The following is a 20,055-nucleotide window of genomic DNA, read 5'->3' on the forward strand; positions in this document are numbered from 1 at the left end:
CCAAGCAATTAAAACACCGTGTTATAGCTTATCGTGTCAAGCATTGGCATCAGTCGTAAACAACGTTGTTCTAAACATGCATTGAATTGGTTTAAATAAAAACACAAAACTTGCATTTAGATCCACGACAATATTGCATCTCGATTATATTTCATGTGGTTCCAAAATACTACAAATTACAAGTTTGATTCTTATGACGTCCTCTCACAATGGTTATAAACATATGCCAAATATCAAATAAATAGTTTAAAAAATTTAAATAAGCTACTGCATAAGAAAAATCATTAAAAATGCAAATTTCATAAAAATTACTTAATTTTTTTTATCATTAGAGCAAAATATACACAGTGACGGATTGATAAATTTTTCGCGAGGACAATTTATAACACCGATTACCTAAAAGAAAAAAAACACAAGAGACTACGAAAAGTTACATTAATTATTATATTTTTAAATGTTGTATTTTTTTTTTCACTTTTAACACCATTAAAATATACTATTTTTGTGTTTGTAACCAATTAATCATTCAATAGTTTATCTCTCATACTATTATTATCCATTTGATTCCTCGAAAATATATTATTCAATAATGTTTTGTGGAGGAAACACTTAATTTTTAGGGGAGATAAACCTTAAACTAATCAATAATTTACTATGAAAATAACAATCAAATGTAGATCGTGCGCCTGAATATACACAAATATGATATGATATGATATTGTAGGAACAACTTAATATTGATTATCTTTAAAAAAAAAAACTTAATACTGATTATGGAACCAAACTATCCATTAAAGATGTTTTTGTAATGATCATAATAGTGAAGTCATTTTTTTTAGAGGAAGGGTGAAGTGACTTAAGCAGCGTGACATAATACTGTACGCGTCCCTCTAGTTAGTCTGTGAGAAAGAAACGGCGTTAAAACGTGGGCGCCGTTAACACAACAGTAACACCTCGCGAGAAAGTAGTGAAAGAAGCGAAAATATGATTAAATGAAATGACTATGATTTGAGCAATGTGGGGTTTTTGGCGGTTAGGGTTTAATTGAGAGAGAAACGATTATTCATTTTCATTTTCACTTTCTTCTCTTCTTACGTTATTTTTGGAGCACCAACTCGCACTGTGTTGTCGGCGTCGCTCACACTCTCTCTCTTCTTCGCGCTTCTTGGTAGGGTTTTCCTTTTCCAATTTCTCCCATTTTTTCAATTCGCGTTTTGCATTTACGTTTATTACGTTTTTCATTACCAGTTTCTTCGTACTTTGTTTCTTAATTTGGGATTAGGGTTTTTCGTTTATATGATTTCATCTCATTGTATGTGAATCGTTTGTGTTTTTTCAATTTACTTGTTGATTTTGTGTTCTCAGATTTATTTTCGTGATAATGTATTTTGCTGGTCGAGTTTAGTCGATTTGATTACTCTTTGATTTGATGGTTAGTGAAGTGAAATGCGATAAGGTTATATAGAGAAGATATTGGTTGTAGGGTTTCTTCGATTTTGCATTGTAACAGTTAGATTAGATAAGTTGTTTTCGTAACTCTTGTGTGCCAAGAAATCCAATGTTTTTACTTGCTTGCCTTTTCTAATGTATGAGCTATTGGGTGTGTGCTTAAGTTATTCTATTTTATTCACCATAATTAACTGTCGTTTGTAAATATTGCTTTTGCTTGTATATGTTATTCAAACAGAATGATAGTAGTATTTAATGTCTCGTGCATATATGTGATTAAATCAACCTTGGTGACCCAATGGATCACCTACTAAGCTTTTAGGTTATTGTTAGTTAATTGTGTTAGTGTGTTGCTAATGCAGCTGACTTTGGAGTACCGACAAAGCACTTGCACTTGCAGTAGTTTGTTTAACTTAGAGCTGCAGGGATGGATAGGTGGGGTGTTCATCGTCAACAGGCATTCATTGGTTGGCGTGCAAGTTCTTTTCCTTCTGTTACTAGGAAGGAAGAGGACTCGGACAACGACAGAGAAGAAGTAAATGTTAAGAATGAACCAATATATTTTCCAGATAGTAAGAAAAGGAAGCGCCTCAGCCTTAGTCAGCTTAGAGAGGTGAAAGTAGAGTCTTGTGAGAAGCTTAGAGAGGTGAAAGAGGAGCCTTATGGTCAGCTTATTGAGGTGAAAGAGGAGTATGCTGGGAATCAAAGCAGTAGCAAGAATAAGAGAAAGAAGCATGACAGTAAGGATAGATGGTCAAGCGAGAGGTGAAGAAAATATATAATTTTTTTTTTTTTTACTGTTTTCGTGTTTATATCTACGATTCCACCAAGTAATTATATAGAGTTAATCATGCACTCTAATGTAGGTACAAGTCGGCTGAACAAAGCATGTGGGAGGTGCTGAAGGCAGAGGGGGCGACTTTTGAACACCCAATAACCCGACCTGTACTAAGATCAGCTGCCCGTAAATACATCGGTGATACTGGACTTTTAGACCACTTACTGAAGCACATTGACCGTAAAGTGGCACCTGGAGGGACTGATCGGTTCCGAAGATGGTTCAACCCTGACGGAATTATGGAGTATTGGTTGGAGAGGGCTGACTTGGATGACGTCCGCGAGGAGGCTGGGGTTGATGACCCCTATTGGATACCACCATCCACTGTTAGGGCCATCCGTGCCCCTTGTCAGGATGCTGATTCTTCTGCTGAATTGAAACTGCTTAAAATAGAAATGGCCCAAATGAAGAAGTACTGAACTTGAAAACAGAATATCAAAATAATATTTTATGGTTGCAATTTTATTTTTTCCTAATAATTTTATTTGGATAGCAGAGATATGCAGGAGCTCATTGCCCAGAAGGAAAAGAAAACTGAAAGTAACATGATGGAGGTGAATGTTGAATGCTTTAATATTTTAATGGTTTTGCTGTCTCTTAAAACACTTTATAATGCTTTATGTTGAATTTCAATGGCAGAAGACTTGCAAGGAACTTATGAAGTGGAAAGCTAAAACTAACAACCGCCTAACTGAAATCATGGATTCTTTGAAGAATTTGCAGGTATATATTCAAGATTTAATGGGATTTATATAATGTTGAATGCTCTCCTTTTGTTTGTTTGATTTCTCCACTTATGTGATATCTGACTTACCGTAGTTCTGTATATTAACAGGGCAAGTATGGTGAGTTCGCGATATGGAAAACTGAAGTGGAGCAACATCTTATGGATATAACAAATAAATTGAATGCTCTTCAAGCACCAAGAGAGTGCACCACTTTTAGTCCTCCTTCAGAAAAATGGAAAGATTGGTTAGAAAACACTAACCCAGACAATACTCAGGATGACGGATTGGCAACTTGGATAGGGAGTTCAGAACTATTTAATGTTCCACAAGAGTGTTTTCTTGAAGATCCCTACTCAGGCATGCCAATTCAGCCACTCAATGAAGAACTGACTAACAAGAAGAGGTAATATCTGTTTATTCAAATTCTTTAGCCAAACCCTCAAACATGCACGCACATCTCCTTGGAGGTGGAAAAACCAAGAAGGAAAAAAGTTAATTTTGTTTGTGTTATTTTGTTTTTCCTTTGAAATAATAGTCATGTTGAGGAGCTGATACCCACAATGCAAGAGGATCAACCTAATGTCACCCCAGATTCTTCTACAACTGTTAATTCAAAGGCAGACGTTGACAACTCGTTGATAATGTTTCAGGTGATGCTGATAGTGTGTATACATGCCACTTATTCCCATTTTTTCCTTCTACCACCTTCTTATATTCATGATCTATTATTTTTCTTGCAGGAGATGTTTATGGATTTATTCAAATGGAAAGAAAAGATGGAGCAGCAGCTGTTGGATGTATCAAACACTGTATATGGCATGCTAGCAATGAAGTAGACATCTCTTTGAGGTATCAGGCCTAGAATAGGATTATAACCACCTTTTCTTCACAAGTTTTCTTCTTTACTCTTAAAACTGGTAGAGTTTAGATATCGTACAGCATTAACAATCTGATACTGAAAATCTTTGCCAACCACTAAGTTCATGGAAGAGGTTGAACCTCACCTGCTTGTTGAGCTGCAAATTGTTGATATGTTTGACTGCCTTTTACAGTATAGTTTGATCTAATTTGAGGCAGGTCTTCAACAGGAATGAAATTGGTTGTATTATTGTCTTGTTGGTTAGGATTACCAGTTCTTTTTTAGTACAGGTCTTTAGGTAGGCTTTGCCGGTATTTTACATGTTAGCTAGAACCATTCAATGAGAACTTGTACTTAACTATTTATATATAGAATTTCTACAATATCACATATCATCTTGTAGATGTCCTATAGGTGTGAATTACAAAATGTAGCCCGACTAAGTTGTTCTTATGCCCTCGCTACTCTTGCCTTTTAGTTTAATGGTGGCGGGTGGGGTTATGTGTCGCATATGGTGCTTGTTACATCTATTATGTGCTTCAACTTTTGTTCCCTTCACTGATGTTGAATTCTAATATAATTTTCCTACCTTGGCATATACTACAATATTCAATTTTTTGTTTTTCCTACAATAATGTAGATCTAATGACGCTCCTACCTTAACATGCAAAAACAGATTAAATTCCTATGCGACGGGAAATACTTCATTAAATTTTTATGCAGTGGAATTGAAGCCCTTGATCCGATTCAATCAAAACCCTAGATCACTTCCTCTTTCTCCCTCTCTCTAGCTGCCCACTGTTCCCTCCTCATTTCCATCAGAAGCTTAGCTTTCTCTCTGCTGGACCAAAACACCTATTTTTCATACAAGTTAATGACCCGCCTATGACACTCCCAACCATTTCCCACCATCACACTCTTGGATCCAAACCATTACAATTACTGATTTAAACTGTAGTTTTGCAGCTTCGACGTCTGTTGTGCTCAATAACTCAGTCACAATTGTTTCATGTATGTTTTTGTTTACATGATCATAGGTGCAAATGATCCTGCATCACATCATTTGTGATCTGAATCATGTTGAGTCATTTTACTGGAATTCAAGAGCCACAAATTCTTCTATTAAGTGTTTTTGCGACATTAGTTTTGAGAATTCTTTTGCTCCGTCGTTACATTACCAAGATCCAAAAACTCCTTGTTCAGAATGTGCCTCACGTAATACTAAATTCCAATGGTAAATTGGTGATCGCTATGGGTGGAGGTTGATTATCCAATTTGGTCATGATAATTTTCTCACGGTTCAATTTAGTTCCGTCAAAAAATATCAAGCTAGTCCCTGACATTTTTAAATTGGGGACAGATTAGTCTGTTATATTGAGCCGTGACTAATTTGTCCTCTGAATAAAAATGTTATGGACTAATTTGGATATTATTTCTTATTAGATTAAATTAATCCATGAGAGAATTATGATTGACCAACTTGAGTCCTTTCTTGAGAAACAGAACAGGGATTAACTTGTGATTTTGACCGCTGAAAAGTCCTTTAATTAATCTATAAAAATAGAACGTAGGCACAGTACACCACGTGTATGCTAGCCGGAGCATAGAACTGATTACAAAATTGTTTTTGAATAGACTAATTACAATTATTTTGGCCAGTGAGATCCGTTAAGTTTTTTTTTTTTTGAAAGAATCCGTTAAGTTTTTTTTAGTGGTGGTTGTTTCAGAAAATTTGCCTAACAAATTGGGCGTTAGAGATTGATGTTGTCACCATTTTCACTTGTGTAGAAATCGCTTTTGGATGAATTCTTGAGAGAAAACAAGTCATCAAATCACTTTAATTTAGACGTTTGTCACCAGACAGAACATTTAGCACTACTAACTCTTGGTACAAATTGAAATGATTCAAAAATTTGATAAAACAAATTTGTTGGTGAACAAAATTTGAACTAATTTTGAGACGCATTCGAATTAGTTAAATTTGATTGGAGTTGAATTGATTGTCTTCTATGATTAAGACATGTTTAGTTGAGAGAGAAAACAAGTCATCAAATCACTTTAATTTAGACGTTTGTCACCAGACAGAACATTTAGCACTACTAACTCTTGTACAAATTGAAATGATTCAAAAATTTGATAAAACAAATTTGTTGGTGAACAAAATTTGAACTAATTTTGAGACGCATTCGAATTAGTTAAATTTGATTGAAGTTGAATTGATTGTCTTCTATGATTAAGACATGTTTAGTTACAGACCATTAGTAGTCCATTACTCCCTAGTTTTATTGGGCCCGTTTTATTGTTGAAGACAAAACATTCAAAAACGAACGTGTAAATGTTTTTAATAGTAAAACAGATTAACCGAATTTTAATCTTGTACTAGAAATAGTTATAATATTAATGACAACGAGGCTATTCCTCAAATAGATCTAAATCACAAACTTGCTATATCGAGTAGTGTTATCAACACTCTTTTCAACACGGGTGCAACACTTTAGAAATGTGTCTCACTTAAAGTGGTGGAATGTACATTGATTTCATCCAAAAAGAGAGTAATTGTTGCCAAAGTGTTAAAAAAGAGTCCTCTTGTTGTTATAAAACATTCAGGCGAGCCAATTTATGCAAGAGAAATAATTAATTAAAGGATCTATGCGCCATAAAAGGCGTAAAACAGTGACTTCAAAACTCTCAAGGGAATGTCCATTCCTCCACTTTATTTTTGAGGTAATAAGATAACTACCATGTGAAAATGTAGTATACCAGTTTATAGTATTGTTACACTGACCTCTCGAATCACCCCATTTTTGGAATTGCATTTTTAAATTAATAGTAGACCAAAAAATAGAGGACTTCTATTGGACGTTAACGGGAAAAAAAAACAAATTTACATAAATAATGCAGGCTATTAAACTATCTAATTTAAAGGGGGTCTAAACTGGGTTAAAGGTTAAATTAGAAGCAGAAAACACTAACCTAATAACGAACACATTAACATTTGCCCGTAAAAAAACTCCTTAATTTAGACTGTTGCACAATTTTATTTCACAATAATTCTAAATGGGAAAGCCAAATCAAATCACTAAAATACTGCATCATTTTGCCTCGCGGAGGCATGGATATGGGCAGTTATTTGTTATATAGAATACATAATAAACGATAGTGATACAAAGCCGGTCCATTTTGAAAGGCAACCTTTAGATGTCCATCGACGGAAATCAGGAAGTTGCATAGCCATTCTTAACACTCCAGGTCAAAACTTGGGTTGGACTCACTATGATGACTTCAGGTTGAGGCATACGCCACAACAAGTTCAGTCTTCAGTGGGATAATCAGATTCGGTGTGCTGACTTCAGCTCAAAACTTCGGTTTCACAAACATATTGCATAATACCTTTAACAAGATTTTAGCTAGGCATTGAATTTGATTGGAGTTTAATTTTCACTTCATCAAGGCAAGCCTGAATATCCTTGAATTCTTCTGTGTCAGAGAAGCTCTGAGCCTGAGAAAACAAGTAATAAATTAGAAAAAAGTTAACTCTACTGCTGACTTTTTCAACTCTCAAACATTAGAAACCTTAAAACAAATATCTTGCCTGTCTGCAAATGTTCTTCAAGTGCATCTCAGCGGTAAACAATTCCTTGATACTGCCACTTGATGTGGATATTTCCATGTACACCCTGCAAAGTTCTAAAGATGCTTTTGCAAACTTTTGGAAGCGATCTCGGTCATTCCATGTATCAGAACCCTGAAAGAATATAATTGGACAATTATATTAAGACAACAGATGCAGGAGAAATTTCAGAGGGAGACTCGAAAATAAGCCAAAAAACAAGAGATCAAAGATACTTATAATTAAAAATACAAAGGTAGGGAAATAAATGCTTTCGACAATCAAAAGAGAAACATTACAGTGTTCCTAATGTTAATGTTAATGGTGGATGGTTTATTGTGCACAAGCTACTTTTACTTATAATCACCGTGAACTGCCTAGACTGGTTGTTCACACTAGCCAAAAACATGTTATTGAACAATAAACCTTTTCCAACAAACACTGCATGTAATGCTTATTTTGCAAATGTGTGGCGATAGGGATGCAACGCAACTGCACAGAAATTATGTCATATCTATTGGATAAAAAAGATATCTGATATGTACTTGACCTTAAGGGACATACCTGGAGGGATCGAACTTGCTTCAAAAGGGCTTCAGAACACATCATGAGGTCTCCCTTAATTCTGTGCCATTTAGCATATAAACCCCAGATTTCAGGTCCATATCCACTCCCATTTTTAACTATCTGTATCAGCAAAATAATAATAAATAGGGCCTCATAAATTTGCACGTACCACTTATCTTTTGCATGACCTTTATTTAACAAGCAAAGATTATTGAGTTGCACCGCCTGTGGCACTTACAACACACCACCAGCGCATTGTGATGGAGTGGGAAGTGTTCATTAACCACTTCACTAAGTAGAAGGAATCTACAAAAAATAATCTTGATAGAATTGTGTACCTGCTGTAAAACATTTCCAAGCGACAACATTAATTGTTCAGTTTCACGCGATCTCCCAGATACTTGCTCTTGATGTTCTGATCCAGAATCAACAATGCAGAACTGATCTGTATTAGGCTTATTATCAGTTGTCACGGGAGGCACATAATTATTTGTAGAATGCCGCTTTTCCACCTCATTTGTGATTCTTTCCAATAAAACTGTGTCTACTCTTTTATTTTTAGTAATGTCCAACACCATCTGAGCAGCTTCCAGTGCCTAAAAGAATTTACCAAACTAGATGAGCAATGGAGAATCAACAAGTGCTTCAAGCAATTTTTTTTTTTAAAGCACCAACCTTGCATTTTATATCATAATAATTTTTTATTTTTTAAAATAGCTAAATCTTTAATGCACCAACCCCACCTTTATTGTCTCTCTTTACCCAATTGTCCAATTCACAATTTTATGACAGCGACTTGGATATTATGGGGTGCCTAAATCCCACATAGAGCAGTATTGGATGCTCCATGGAGTATTTAAGGGGCTTGGTTATTCCCCATTGATAGCTAGCTTTTAAGGGAGGGTTCCTCAAGTGCTTGGGTGCTTATCACATGTCCAGGACTGGATATTTAGAACGCAGACAAATAAGGGTGACCCAATCAAATTGCCATAACAATAAGGAAACATTTGAAAATTAAGTTGATTCCATACCATAACTCGAAATTAAGTTCATTCTATCATATTTTAAAGAAGACAATGATAATTAATATCATATTCATTTCAATCCAAACATAGCCTTGCAGTGATGGCATACAAGGCATAAAATATGCAATGAAACTGCACATACAATATTCCATCACGTGTTTGAGTCATTTTGACCAACAATATAAAATAAAAAATCACACACCTGACTGATATTGCCAACGTCGACTGCGACATGGCTGTAATTCTCCCAGAGTTGCCAGCTGTTTCGTCTGTTACAAATCATCATGGTGTTAATGTGTATCCTAGATGGCTAAATTTGCAATGATTATGAACTAAAACACATATATCAGAGTAGGTGGACATTTCAGCATGCATATATTAGGCCGATATATATGTGACATAGAAGAAGTTTACTAAGAAGAATAAATACTAAACTTGAACTTCAAGGCTTCTTTAAATGCAATAAAGGCCTCCTTGCTCTTTTTCTTGATCAAATGCCTGCAATATTAGGTTAAACATATCATTAGTACAAAGCAAGAAGGAAAAATTTAATAACCCATAACAACTGTTTTTTCTTATCTTTATTATTATTTAATAAAGAGTTAATTACTAGTATTAATCATTATGGACAGGGAATATATTGAATTTTATTACTGAGCTCACGGCTGTGATACCAAGGTAAAAGGGTTCCGATTCAGTTTCTACAGGATATTTGTCCCTATGGATAATCCAAAATGATAAAGCATCAAATATACTCCAAGCTGGAGATCTCAACATTAAACCCAACAGGAAGTAAGTTAGGTGAAATTTAAGAGGGACCTGATTTTCTCCTTACTATGTAGCCAAAATTTTTTTTGTTTTTTTTGAGAGAATGTAGCCCAATTTCTGACGCCCGAAAATAGATGCTTTTAAATAATTACAGGTGAGGCTTTGCAGAAAGGAAAAAAAAAAAAACTGAAGTGTAAACACACACAAGACTATTTTTGCATGTTAGAAGAAAGCAAGAACTACATACAGGCAAGCTATGTTATTCCAAGCTTCCCCATTGTCGGGATCGAGCTGAACAGCACGAGTAAATGCATCTAGAGCCTTTTCAACATCCCGTGCCTGTTGAACTTCTATGGTTAGTTTGAAGTACTCTAGAAAACAAAAGTAAGAAACAGAAAACAAGGGGAGCAAATCTACTTTAGACACTGCCAAAACATGGAAATTTGTAATTCTGTGCCCATCCTGACAAACCAATTAGGTGGTGCAACATATATATAAATCTGCATAGCCAACAGTAACATAAGTGGTAATCTATGCACAGTCACAGTTGTGACTCCCTGAAATAAACTGTTTGCACTTAATTTTTTCTGATCATAGTCATTCACATGCAACTACAGTCAAATTTATCAAAGTAGGCTGTAGGCCTAATACTAAAATACCGTCACTGCGTCAGCAGCATTAATAACTACTTTAATAATGAATAGTCATGGGTATCTAGACATTCACAAGAGAAAAATTGTACAGTAATTGTAGATTTTATTGTAAATCTAGTGGTTAAAAAAAAAGATGATGATAAGCAAATCTAAAGAGCATTACACAATTTACCTTCAATGCAGCAGCCCCAAATGCAAACCAACCATCTGGAAACATCGAGTTCATTGACATTGCAGACTCCCTTAAAATAACAAACAAAATTTACTGTAGTTAACATATCAAACCAAATAGCAATGTTACAATCAAAACAACGGACATTTTTAACATAATGGTGACAAAGACAATGATGAAATTGAAACACCTCATTCAGGACCCACATAGCTCACCATAAAACTTTAGAAGTCTCATATTCTCCTCTATTGTATGCACTGCGGGCCAGAGAGCGCTGTGAACATGAGAAAAACAAATTTGTTTAAAAAATGTCAATTTAATTTATTTATTTTTATAATAGGACAGAAGCAAAGTACATTAGGAGCCCGTTTGTTGTAGTTTTTTAAAGAAAAAAATCACTTTTAAAAAAAAAAAAAAATAGTCACTTTTAAGAGTATTCCATCCGTTTGTTACAACTTTTCAAAAAAATTAGAATCTAAAAAAGCTTCAAATGAGCAGCTGTTAAGAGTAGCTTCTCCAAAAATAGATTTTTTTTTTAGAGGAGAGAGAAAATAAGGGTCAAAAGATTGAACTAATTTTGTAATGAAAAATCCCTTTTATATAGTTGTATCCAAACAAACTAAATTATTATATACAAACGCAAAATAGATTCTGATTTTTTATAAAATCTCTAAAAAATAATCTCTAAATTATTCAATATCAAAATTACTTTTATTTTAATCCGTAACAAACGGGCTCTAGATTATTAAGCATATACATAGGCACACCTTAGCTCTAGCAGATCTATTGTTTGAAACTTCCAGAGCTTTTTCATAGCATGCATCATTATTGGTAATGTCACCCAAGGAGCACCTAGAATAATATTCACACGAGGAAACAAATTATGCAAAATAATGATATTCCTGCTGTTTCATTTTTCAATTTCAATATAGTGTAAGCTACCCTTTCATCTGTCACGGCAGGTTCTTGATTGATGACAAAGTGAGCGAGGAGAAAACAGATAACCACATATACCCTCAGTGAAGAAAATCTTCCGGAGTAACAAAAAGGACAGGGCATACATAACATAATCTAAGTCTGCACTCTTACAAAACTCGGTCATCGTATTTTCAAAAAATTATAGGCGGTGGTTATCTTTCACTATATCAACCCTGATGTGATCGTTGTTTTCTAATTAAATTGTTCAAAATTAACGTTCAAATGTGATCATTGTTTTCTTATTAAATTGTTCAAAATTAACGTTCACCAAACTTTTGACCAATTAAGAAACACAGATTTTATTTAAGCTGGTTTGTATGCAGTACGGGAATATGTGCTAATGCAGCAGAGTTAAAGGAAGCTCTTGGAAAATTAATTTATCCTTTTCAGAAATAAATTGGGAACCCTTGCTATTTTTCTACTAAACCTTGTGATCCTTTACTAAACCTAAAGCTAATTTTCTTAAATTATTTATTTCTACTATATTCAGTAGCTTGTGCATAGAAAATATTGTCTGGTTTCTTTCCTTTCCTTTTTCTTATATCACACCTCCCTGGCAGACCTTGAGCTAGTTATGTACTGCTCTTCAGGAAAAATTGAACAACAAATAGATTATTTTCCAGACCTCTATTCTCAGAAGTTAACCGCTTTTTAATCCACAAGTGATAAAGTGATATTGGGCCAAACACGGAAGACAAAACACCTAATTATCCTATTCTAGTGAATATCTTACTCCCTATCATTACAAACTTTTCCCTATCTATCCGACAAAATACTTAACTTTATTGTTAAAACATTTAAAAGCACTGTCGAATAGTACATCACTTGTAACATTATCAATTTTCTCATATTGCTAGCTAATGAAAATGATCCATAAATATACATTTAATACTTTTTGCAAAATACCAGGTTATTGTAATCTATATCCTATGAGTAACGTGGTGAAGTTATGAATCTTGTGATCACTAAAAATACCAACATGTTTGAATAAGCAGCTTAATTAAGTGCTTTACACATGAGATCTTATATCATAAATGCTGAAAATATTCAATAAGCATATGCCTGTTTCCATTAGCTTATCTAAGGAGCTTATTGCTGAAGCGTTTGTGCCATAAGCTAGACCTAAATAAGTTCTAAAAATACTCTTCCAAATGCTTGCAAGACTATCAACAACCCACTTCAACTCAAGAATGGACTGTGTGTGTGTGTGTGTGTGTATACACACACTACAGTACAACTTGTCAGAGAAATAATCGTAGTAGTTAATTAGCTATTGTTCAAGACCGACAACAACCTAATTAAAAAAACCAAAAGCAAGACGAGCCAAGTAACATACCATAACCTAGGGTCATTTGGTCTTTCTGAAAGACGCTTCCTGATGAGCTCAACAGCTGTTGCTTTCTTCTCCAAGAGACTGATTTCCATGTCAAATATCAAACGAATCAATAAGGCGTGAATATTGAGAGAGTAAATTGGTTCATTGATTTCATATCACATCATACCTGTAGCAGTGTATAAGATTGTCCCATAATTCTAAATCTTCAAACTCCTTTATTGCCTCCCCTATCAAGCCACAACGCACCAAAAGTTCCCCGTACTCTCTGAAATTGAAAGATAAAGTAACAAGAGTTAATGGGCTAAATTACAAAAGAAAAATTTGGGGTGAGGGGGTCGTCTACAAAGAAAAAGTTTATACTTCCTCAAAGCGGGAATACTAGCCATGTAAACACCACAACTGAAGGGAATTCTTTCTTCAATTGCTGGAGAAGATTCATAAATACGCTTCACCTACAGAAATATGCACAATATTTTTGTTAGGTGCGGTAAATAAATCAAGCCAGTTCACATTTCACAATCACATTACAGCCAAACCGAAACCAATGCGCTATTTATAGGTACAAAGGTTTAACAAATTTTCAATGTATCATATAAATATTAAATGTTAAACATACATTTCTTCTTATTTATTGTCCTTTTAAATATCAAATTGTGATTGTTTATTTTTAATATATAAAATGTGAAGTATGTTGAGCACAATTTACTTGCAATGTCATAAATCCTATAAGTTTCTTAAACTCTTCAAGAAGTAATAATCACAGGTTGTGATCCAATTTTGGGCAGTATAAACCATAAAAAAGTTAATTTAAGCTGATAGCTTAGTTTCTTTTTCTATGAGAGCTCAACATCAATATATTGACACAAATTTATAAAATTTGTTCAATACAGCAGAATCAATTATCAGACAAATGATATAGTTTCATAAATAAAAAGTTAACAGGTTACTAAAATGAAACACATACTAAGTTATCCATCATCAGTAACGCACGCTCCTTTGTTCGACTACGCAACGACTCCCATCTAATACGCAAGATATCGCAGAAGCTTCGTATCTAAAGCAGGAAAAAAACATTAAAAAATGAAGATGATTAAGTGGAACACTAGAATAAAGGAAAATACACACCATAAGCACAAACAAAGTTGGCTCTATGGTGTGCGAAAAAAGCCTCATTTTAAAACAAATACAGGCGGTAGGTTTTTTCTACTTACAATGAAGTAAGAGAAATGCTGGGAATCAATTGCCTCAATGTAAGGAGCCATATCCCAACCTGAAACCAAGTCATGAGCCAGCAATTAAGTCAACATCTACAACACACATCCAGTTTGTTTTCTCCTCTTTTCAGGAAAGTTTGTGGTTTTGGATCTTAGAACTCACTTAGAAATGTAAATAGCACTAAAAGGAGGGAAAAAAGGAAAGCAGACTACTAAACGTTAGAGACCATAATGTAGGTTAAGTTGGTAAAGACCCACCCCTTGTTTCAGTCAGATTCTATGAAAGAGATGGCTTAATTAGGGATAACATAGTAATGGATCCTCAAAGTTCCAAACAAAAGTGGATATTTAAATAGACACCAGACCACCTTTGAAAAGCAAACAAAATTATTGAAATTGATTTTTTTTCCTTCAGACAAATCTCTCCTTTCATCAGACTCAAAAAAATATAAAGACAGCATATGCTTAACAGAAGAATGGGTTAAATTGTAGCAGTTGACCCTAATTTCACCCCTCTGATGTTTCAAATTTGGCAATCAATACGCTGAAACTTCGAATATGTTGCTAATAAAATAATTACTTCATATTAATGTTGTACAAGTTTAGAAATATTAATAGAAAATTCAATTGCACATCAACAGAAGTAACCTAGGAGCGCAATTATTGACTAAAGACAAACCCAAATATCTATTCATTGATCCGATTTCTATCTTTCTCTCACTTCAAGTTTATCTGAACATAAAAAATAGGCTTTAACGACACTTAATCCCATAGCCGAGGTAGTTTCAAATTAGAAGGTTGAAAGAGGGATGATTTATTTATATGAAGGCAAATGCTAACAAGTGCCCTAAGGGCAAATGTTAAGAAACCAAAGATAGAAACTTTATCTTGGAATTTGTGTTTAGAAAAACAATTTTTAAACTTCAAAGAACTAAATACAAAATTTCCAAGTTAAAATTTCTATATTTCTTTCTATTCATTTGATCCGATTGCTATCTTTCTTTCACTTCAAGTATATCATTTGATCCGATTTCTATCTTTCTTTCACTTCAAGTTTATCTGAACGTCAAAAACAGGCTTTAACAACACTACAGCACTTTATCCCATATCCAAGGTAGTTTCAAATTAGAAGAGGTTAAAAGAGGAATTTATTTATATGAAGACAAATGCTAACAAGTAACAAGTGCCCTAAGGGCACATGTTAAGAAACCAAAGATAGAAACTTTATCTTGAAATTTGTGTTTAAAAGAACAATTTTTAAACTTCAAAGAATTAAATACACAATTTCCACGATAAAATTTCTATCTTTGCGTCCTCAACATGTTTCCTTAGGGAACTTGTTAGCAAGACTCTTATATGAAAGTATACGGATGATAGAAATGATATTTTAAATGCATGTACAAATAATAAAGGCAATTTACGTTGCAATTCATCGTGTCGGGAACTCTTCTCGATTAGAAGGCAGTATGCTAGAACTACAGCCTGTTGTGTTGCTGTCATGTTGGGAGTGACAGAAGCACCATTTTCCATGTCTTGTGACCTAGTTTTAGAATCATCAGCATTTTCTAACAACTTCGGTATTACCAGTATGTCAGATGTTTCAGAGGCTTGATGCTGATGCAAATTATTTCCACCATGGCTGTCATCACATGTTTGGATGCCAGTTCCCATTAAGGGGTGGTTGTCCCCACTGTTTGACGAACTTGTGTTTGTAACAAGTACCATTTGTGCCTTTGGTTCAGCCTATGTCAAAGAATAACGTATTAAAAGGTAAGTACCATGAATGAAACTTTCTGATGGTGCAGTTTACTGTGTTTACCTGATGTACGGTACGGAAACCAAGTACCCCAGTAACTGAAAGCTGAAGCCCAGCTGCCATCTCAGCTGACTCAAAATGTGTCCTGATACAATAAGGTACTTCATCATAAGGACACCACGGGAAATCAAAGTTAACCATCATTTCAACATTTAAATAGTATTCTACAGGAAAATTGTACCATAAACTTATTTCTAGTTTCATCAAAAACATAGTTATTTTACCAATTCCAAGTCCATCATGCTTCCAATATATATTTGTACACTTCAAGGTGAATCCTCGCAACTGGATAGGAAATACGGGGCGGGGATTATCTTTCATACTAAGTTACAAGTCATGACTTAGTACTCTCGGTGAGAAGTAAGAAGCAATGCATGCTGTTAAACTAATCAAACACAGGCTGTGCTTGACCTGGTGTTTGTCAACTGCATTTTGCTCAAGACTAGAAAACATATTAAGGCGAAGATATGACAATTTATTTATGTAATGCAAGCCCAAAAACCATGAAAAGGAAAACACAACTTTTTCCCCAACCAACTTTCCATTTCCTCAGGGAATGCTTTTAGTTGGTTTCGATTCCAGTAACAGAAAAGGATTTACTTCCAGCATTGCTTGCATAAAGAAGTTGGAACATATAAACAAACCAGAAAAAATAACCACACAAATTAATGTGACTGAGTAAATATTGTCATTTGTATGTTGCTAATATCCAAACAAGAACATAGTCATTCCAAGAGGTAACGAGACAGGATACAAAATACAACAATAAGTTTTTTTGTTTTTTGTTTTTTGAAGAAGCCAAACTAGCCCACTGAAATTGGCACTGGGGAGAATCGAACCTGAGAACCATAAGAAGAGCATAATCCAAGGTACCAAGCAAATACCACAAGGCCAACCCAAGTGAGTTTATAATTTTAAGTATATTAACGATAAGAAGACATCGCTGAGACTTAGATAGTGTTGTCATTAGGACAACCTTAGATAGTGTTGAGTAACAAAATTTTAGAGTTCTGTCCTATACCCCGTATTAAAAATTTATTTATCCCGTATCTATTTTAAAAATAAACACAAAACAGACAACATTTTCTTGTCTAGTCCCTTGTTTTTAAACAAACCAAGTGTAGCCTAAATGTAAAGTGCTTCCTTTAAACAGACTACCTTGCATACAAAGAATGGACTAAAATACTCTCAAAGTGATTGAACTATATACAGGTACATAATGAAGCATACCTTCCATTCACATCGCAAACAAAATAATACAAACAAAATCTGTAATAGTAAAAGGAAAAATAAAAATCCATGAGAACTGACCTACAAGGATCAACTCGTCCATATGCATATTCCATAATTCCAGCCTCTAAATGAAGCAAGGAAACGATGGCCAAGCTCTCTCCATCATGCAAACCAACATCCCAATAACTTTGAACTTGTTCTGAAGTGCCAAATTGTTGTAAGGCTTCGCCCATATAAGCATGCAAAAGATCAAAAAGTGTAGAAGATCGCTCATCCAAAACTCTCTGCTCAAGAAGCAAAACCCTTCCAAGCCACCAAGTAAGGCTTCTAATTCTAATATCCACCAATAAATCTTTCATCCTCATAAGCAACATCTTAGAAAAAACTATATACTAGAAAGAGAGAAAAAAAGACTAATTAGTTACTTGAGTTGAACTGAATGTCAATTGATAATTCAAAGTCAAATTATGAAAGATTTCGTTTCAACTAATTTTATATAATTATAGTAATAATGAGCTGTTAAATGCAACGCCTAAACGAATGGAGTACCTGAAGATTCGAGAACTTTCCAAGTAAGTCAGAACCATCAGCCATTAGATAATTACGCGCCCAAATGTCCCATTCTGCACATTCAAATTCAACCAGAGACAAAGGGAATCTCGGTAGCTCCTTCCCCTTCAAAGGCCTGCAATTACAATCCACTGCTTTATAAACCAATAGATTATTTGGGCATATCCCCTGGCATAAGTACTCATGAAACGGTATGTTTTTGAGATCTTATGGTAACAGTTTATGACATGTTCATAAGTTGTTTTCAGCTTCATAAAACGATTTCAGCTTATTTCCACGAGTTCTCCATGATAGCTTACATGAAAATCAACTTTGTTATATCTTTTGTTACAAAAATAGTTTATACATAAGCACTTAAGCTATAAGCCAGCTAATTATGAATCTGTTTGGATTGACTTATTTGAGCTTAAGTACTGGCATAAGCTTTGTGATGCAGTTTGGAAGAACTTATGAGAATAATTAATTACAACGAGTATAAGCTTCTTTCAGCTTATTTTCATAAGTTTTCCAAGATAGCTTATGAAAACAGCTAATAGCCTATACAAATTTAACTTATTTTACCTCTTGCTGTAAAAATAACTTATACATAAGAACTTACCAATATAAGCGCTTGTGTCATAAGTTGCAAATAAACTATTTATCCAAACATGTTTGTTTATCCAAACCGGACCCAAACAGCAAATAAGAATAAAAACGGTTTCTTTTGTGATGAAAAGGAACATTACCCAGTGAAATTACATTGAGTAAACCCTAAAAACGAGGCAACAGCAATACACAACACAAGAGTAGCCCTGCGAGTCTGTTCAACTGTGCTAACGGTGGCGTCTGTTATAAAAGACTCAGCGCGATCCACCAACTCGGAGTAGAACCGTTCGCCGGAAGAATTCGGTGGCAGCAATTCAAGATTAAGCTGGAAGATGAGTTTACTGGATTGGGAGGTGAGTGCTTCAGCATAGTTTCCACACTCAATTGAGCTCAAGAGCTTGTTGATGAGGTCATCGGAGGATTCGGAATTTGAAGACAGAGACGGTGAAGGAGTGAGGGTGCAACGGAGGAGACGGAGCTCGTAGCGACGGATTCCGGTAAGGTCAGATTCTTCTAAGGTAGACATGTTTCCTGACTAAGCTCACGTTCTGCTCTTGCTTCAGGGTTTAGGGTTTTTTCTTCCTTCAAGGGTCTTTTTTTTTTTTTTTGAAATGTTAACGAGTACCGGAACACGCTTTTTAAGCCTCCAACGTGGTAAGGTATTGTGAAAATGAGGCATTCTTGCATGGACACAAATATAGATGCATAGTATTTGGTCACACATATATCAAAAACATTTTTTTCAAAAGACTAAATCATTTTAGGGTTAATTATGTTTCTAGTCCCTATAAGATAGCGACCTTGTGAGTTTAGTCCTTACTTAATTTTAATAGCATTTTTAGTCTCTAATTTTGTTTTTCTGCACTGAGTATTAGTCCCTACTCAATTCAAATTTGTTTAATTTATGCTTAAACTCTTAAATTTTTGAACAATTTTTTGCAGACATGTTTAGAACATTACTAAAAGTTCATCCGCAAAAAATTATCGCAAAATTTGATTTCTACGTCCAGATTTTATTACTTTTTATCTTTAACTTTTGTCGTTTTAAAAAATTCATATTTAATTCATTTCATATCAGAAAATTCTAAATTTTAGTAAACGAACCTTCCATAGTGTTCTAATCTTGTCTTAAAAAAATCGTTCAAAAATTTAAGAGTTTAATGATAATTAATCAAACTTTGTTTTAGCAGGGACTAAAATTATAAGTAAATTTTTTTTTATAGGGACTAAAAATGCTATTAAAATTAAGTAAGGACTAAATTTACAAGGTCGCTATTTTATAGGGACTAGAAACATAATTAACCCATCATTTTATTATCAAATTCTTTTTTATTATTAGAAAAAATATTTTTATGTGTGTGCCTAAACACTGTACATTTATATTTGTGACCATGATAGACTTTCTCTGTGAAAATTTATGCATTTATTGCATGCATCGAAAATTGAAGTCTTTAGTTTTTCTAAAAATGATTTCTTCATTAAAAATGTTTAAAGAGTGCTCCGGAGGCACTCGTTAACAAAACGCTAACACTAATGTACAGAGCCTGATATTTGAACAACAACCATTTTGTGACAACTATCTCTTTTACTCACGCTGTGATTTTATTTATCTCTCTGTTGCTTTGAATTTTGTGTCGATACTCGTATTTATTTG

The 20,055-nt window shown here is 34.3% G+C and overlaps 2 protein-coding genes across 3 annotated transcripts; one reads left to right on the forward strand and one right to left on the reverse strand.

Moving 5' to 3' along the window:
- The first annotated feature begins 990 nt into the window (after positions 1 to 990).
- LOC146941799 (DYAD protein) lies at positions 991 to 4,472 on the forward strand. Of its 2 annotated transcripts, none has more exons than XM_085755636.1 (8): positions 991 to 1,168; positions 1,812 to 2,214; positions 2,316 to 2,699; positions 2,784 to 2,841; positions 2,927 to 3,010; positions 3,123 to 3,418; positions 3,551 to 3,665; positions 3,756 to 4,472. In XM_085755636.1, the coding sequence occupies exons 2-8, from the start codon at positions 1,877 to 1,879 to the stop codon at positions 3,849 to 3,851; spliced, it is 1,371 nt and encodes a 456-aa protein (XP_085611762.1). In that variant the 5' UTR covers positions 991 to 1,168; positions 1,812 to 1,876; the 3' UTR covers positions 3,852 to 4,472. The 2 variants fall into 2 exon arrangements, with proteins under 2 accessions (XP_085611762.1, XP_085611763.1); XM_085755637.1 differs by having other exon boundaries at positions 2,930 to 3,010.
- A 2,396-nt stretch (positions 4,473 to 6,868) lies between these two features.
- Positions 6,869 to 18,957, reverse strand: LOC146941800 (Protein prenylyltransferase superfamily protein). Its single transcript, XM_085755638.1, has 20 exons — positions 18,542 to 18,957; positions 17,796 to 17,931; positions 17,325 to 17,638; positions 16,017 to 16,098; positions 15,619 to 15,940; positions 14,195 to 14,253; positions 13,948 to 14,037; positions 13,344 to 13,435; positions 13,150 to 13,248; positions 12,984 to 13,061; positions 11,437 to 11,521; positions 10,885 to 10,943; positions 10,670 to 10,739; positions 10,092 to 10,183; positions 9,512 to 9,574; positions 9,279 to 9,345; positions 8,390 to 8,647; positions 8,049 to 8,171; positions 7,467 to 7,619; positions 6,869 to 7,373 (listed from the first exon to the last, which is right to left on the reverse strand). The coding sequence occupies exons 1-20, from the start codon at positions 18,925 to 18,927 to the stop codon at positions 7,278 to 7,280; spliced, it is 2,724 nt and encodes a 907-aa protein (XP_085611764.1). The 5' UTR covers positions 18,928 to 18,957; the 3' UTR covers positions 6,869 to 7,277.
- Between the last annotated feature and the right edge of the window lie 1,098 nt (positions 18,958 to 20,055).

This window comes from Medicago sativa, chromosome 3 (assembly GCF_051527215.1).
Source record: "Medicago sativa cultivar Bolivia chromosome 3, Bolivia_mono, whole genome shotgun sequence".
Lineage (NCBI taxonomy): Eukaryota > Viridiplantae > Streptophyta > Magnoliopsida > Fabales > Fabaceae > Medicago > Medicago sativa.

Bases quoted from the DNA above. Each gene is read 5' to 3' on its own strand.
- LOC146941800 (XM_085755638.1), bottom strand. From the start codon at position 18,927: ATGTCTACCTTAGAAGAATCTGACCTTACCGGAATCCGTCGCTACGAG. The intron at 16,099-17,324 runs GTCAGTTCTCAT...TTATTGTATCAG, and splicing joins GGACGAGTTGATCCTTGTAG to GACACATTTTGAGTCAGCTG. The intron at 10,184-10,669 runs GTAAATTGTGTA...GAAGTTCAACAG, and splicing joins TTGGGGCTGCTGCATTGAAG to GCACGGGATGTTGAAAAGGC.
- LOC146941799 (XM_085755636.1), top strand. From the start codon at position 1,877: ATGGATAGGTGGGGTGTTCATCGTCAACAGGCATTCATTGGTTGGCGT. The intron at 2,215-2,315 runs GTGAAGAAAATA...ACTCTAATGTAG, and splicing joins GATAGATGGTCAAGCGAGAG to GTACAAGTCGGCTGAACAAA. The intron at 2,700-2,783 runs GTACTGAACTTG...TTTGGATAGCAG, and splicing joins GAAATGGCCCAAATGAAGAA to AGATATGCAGGAGCTCATTG.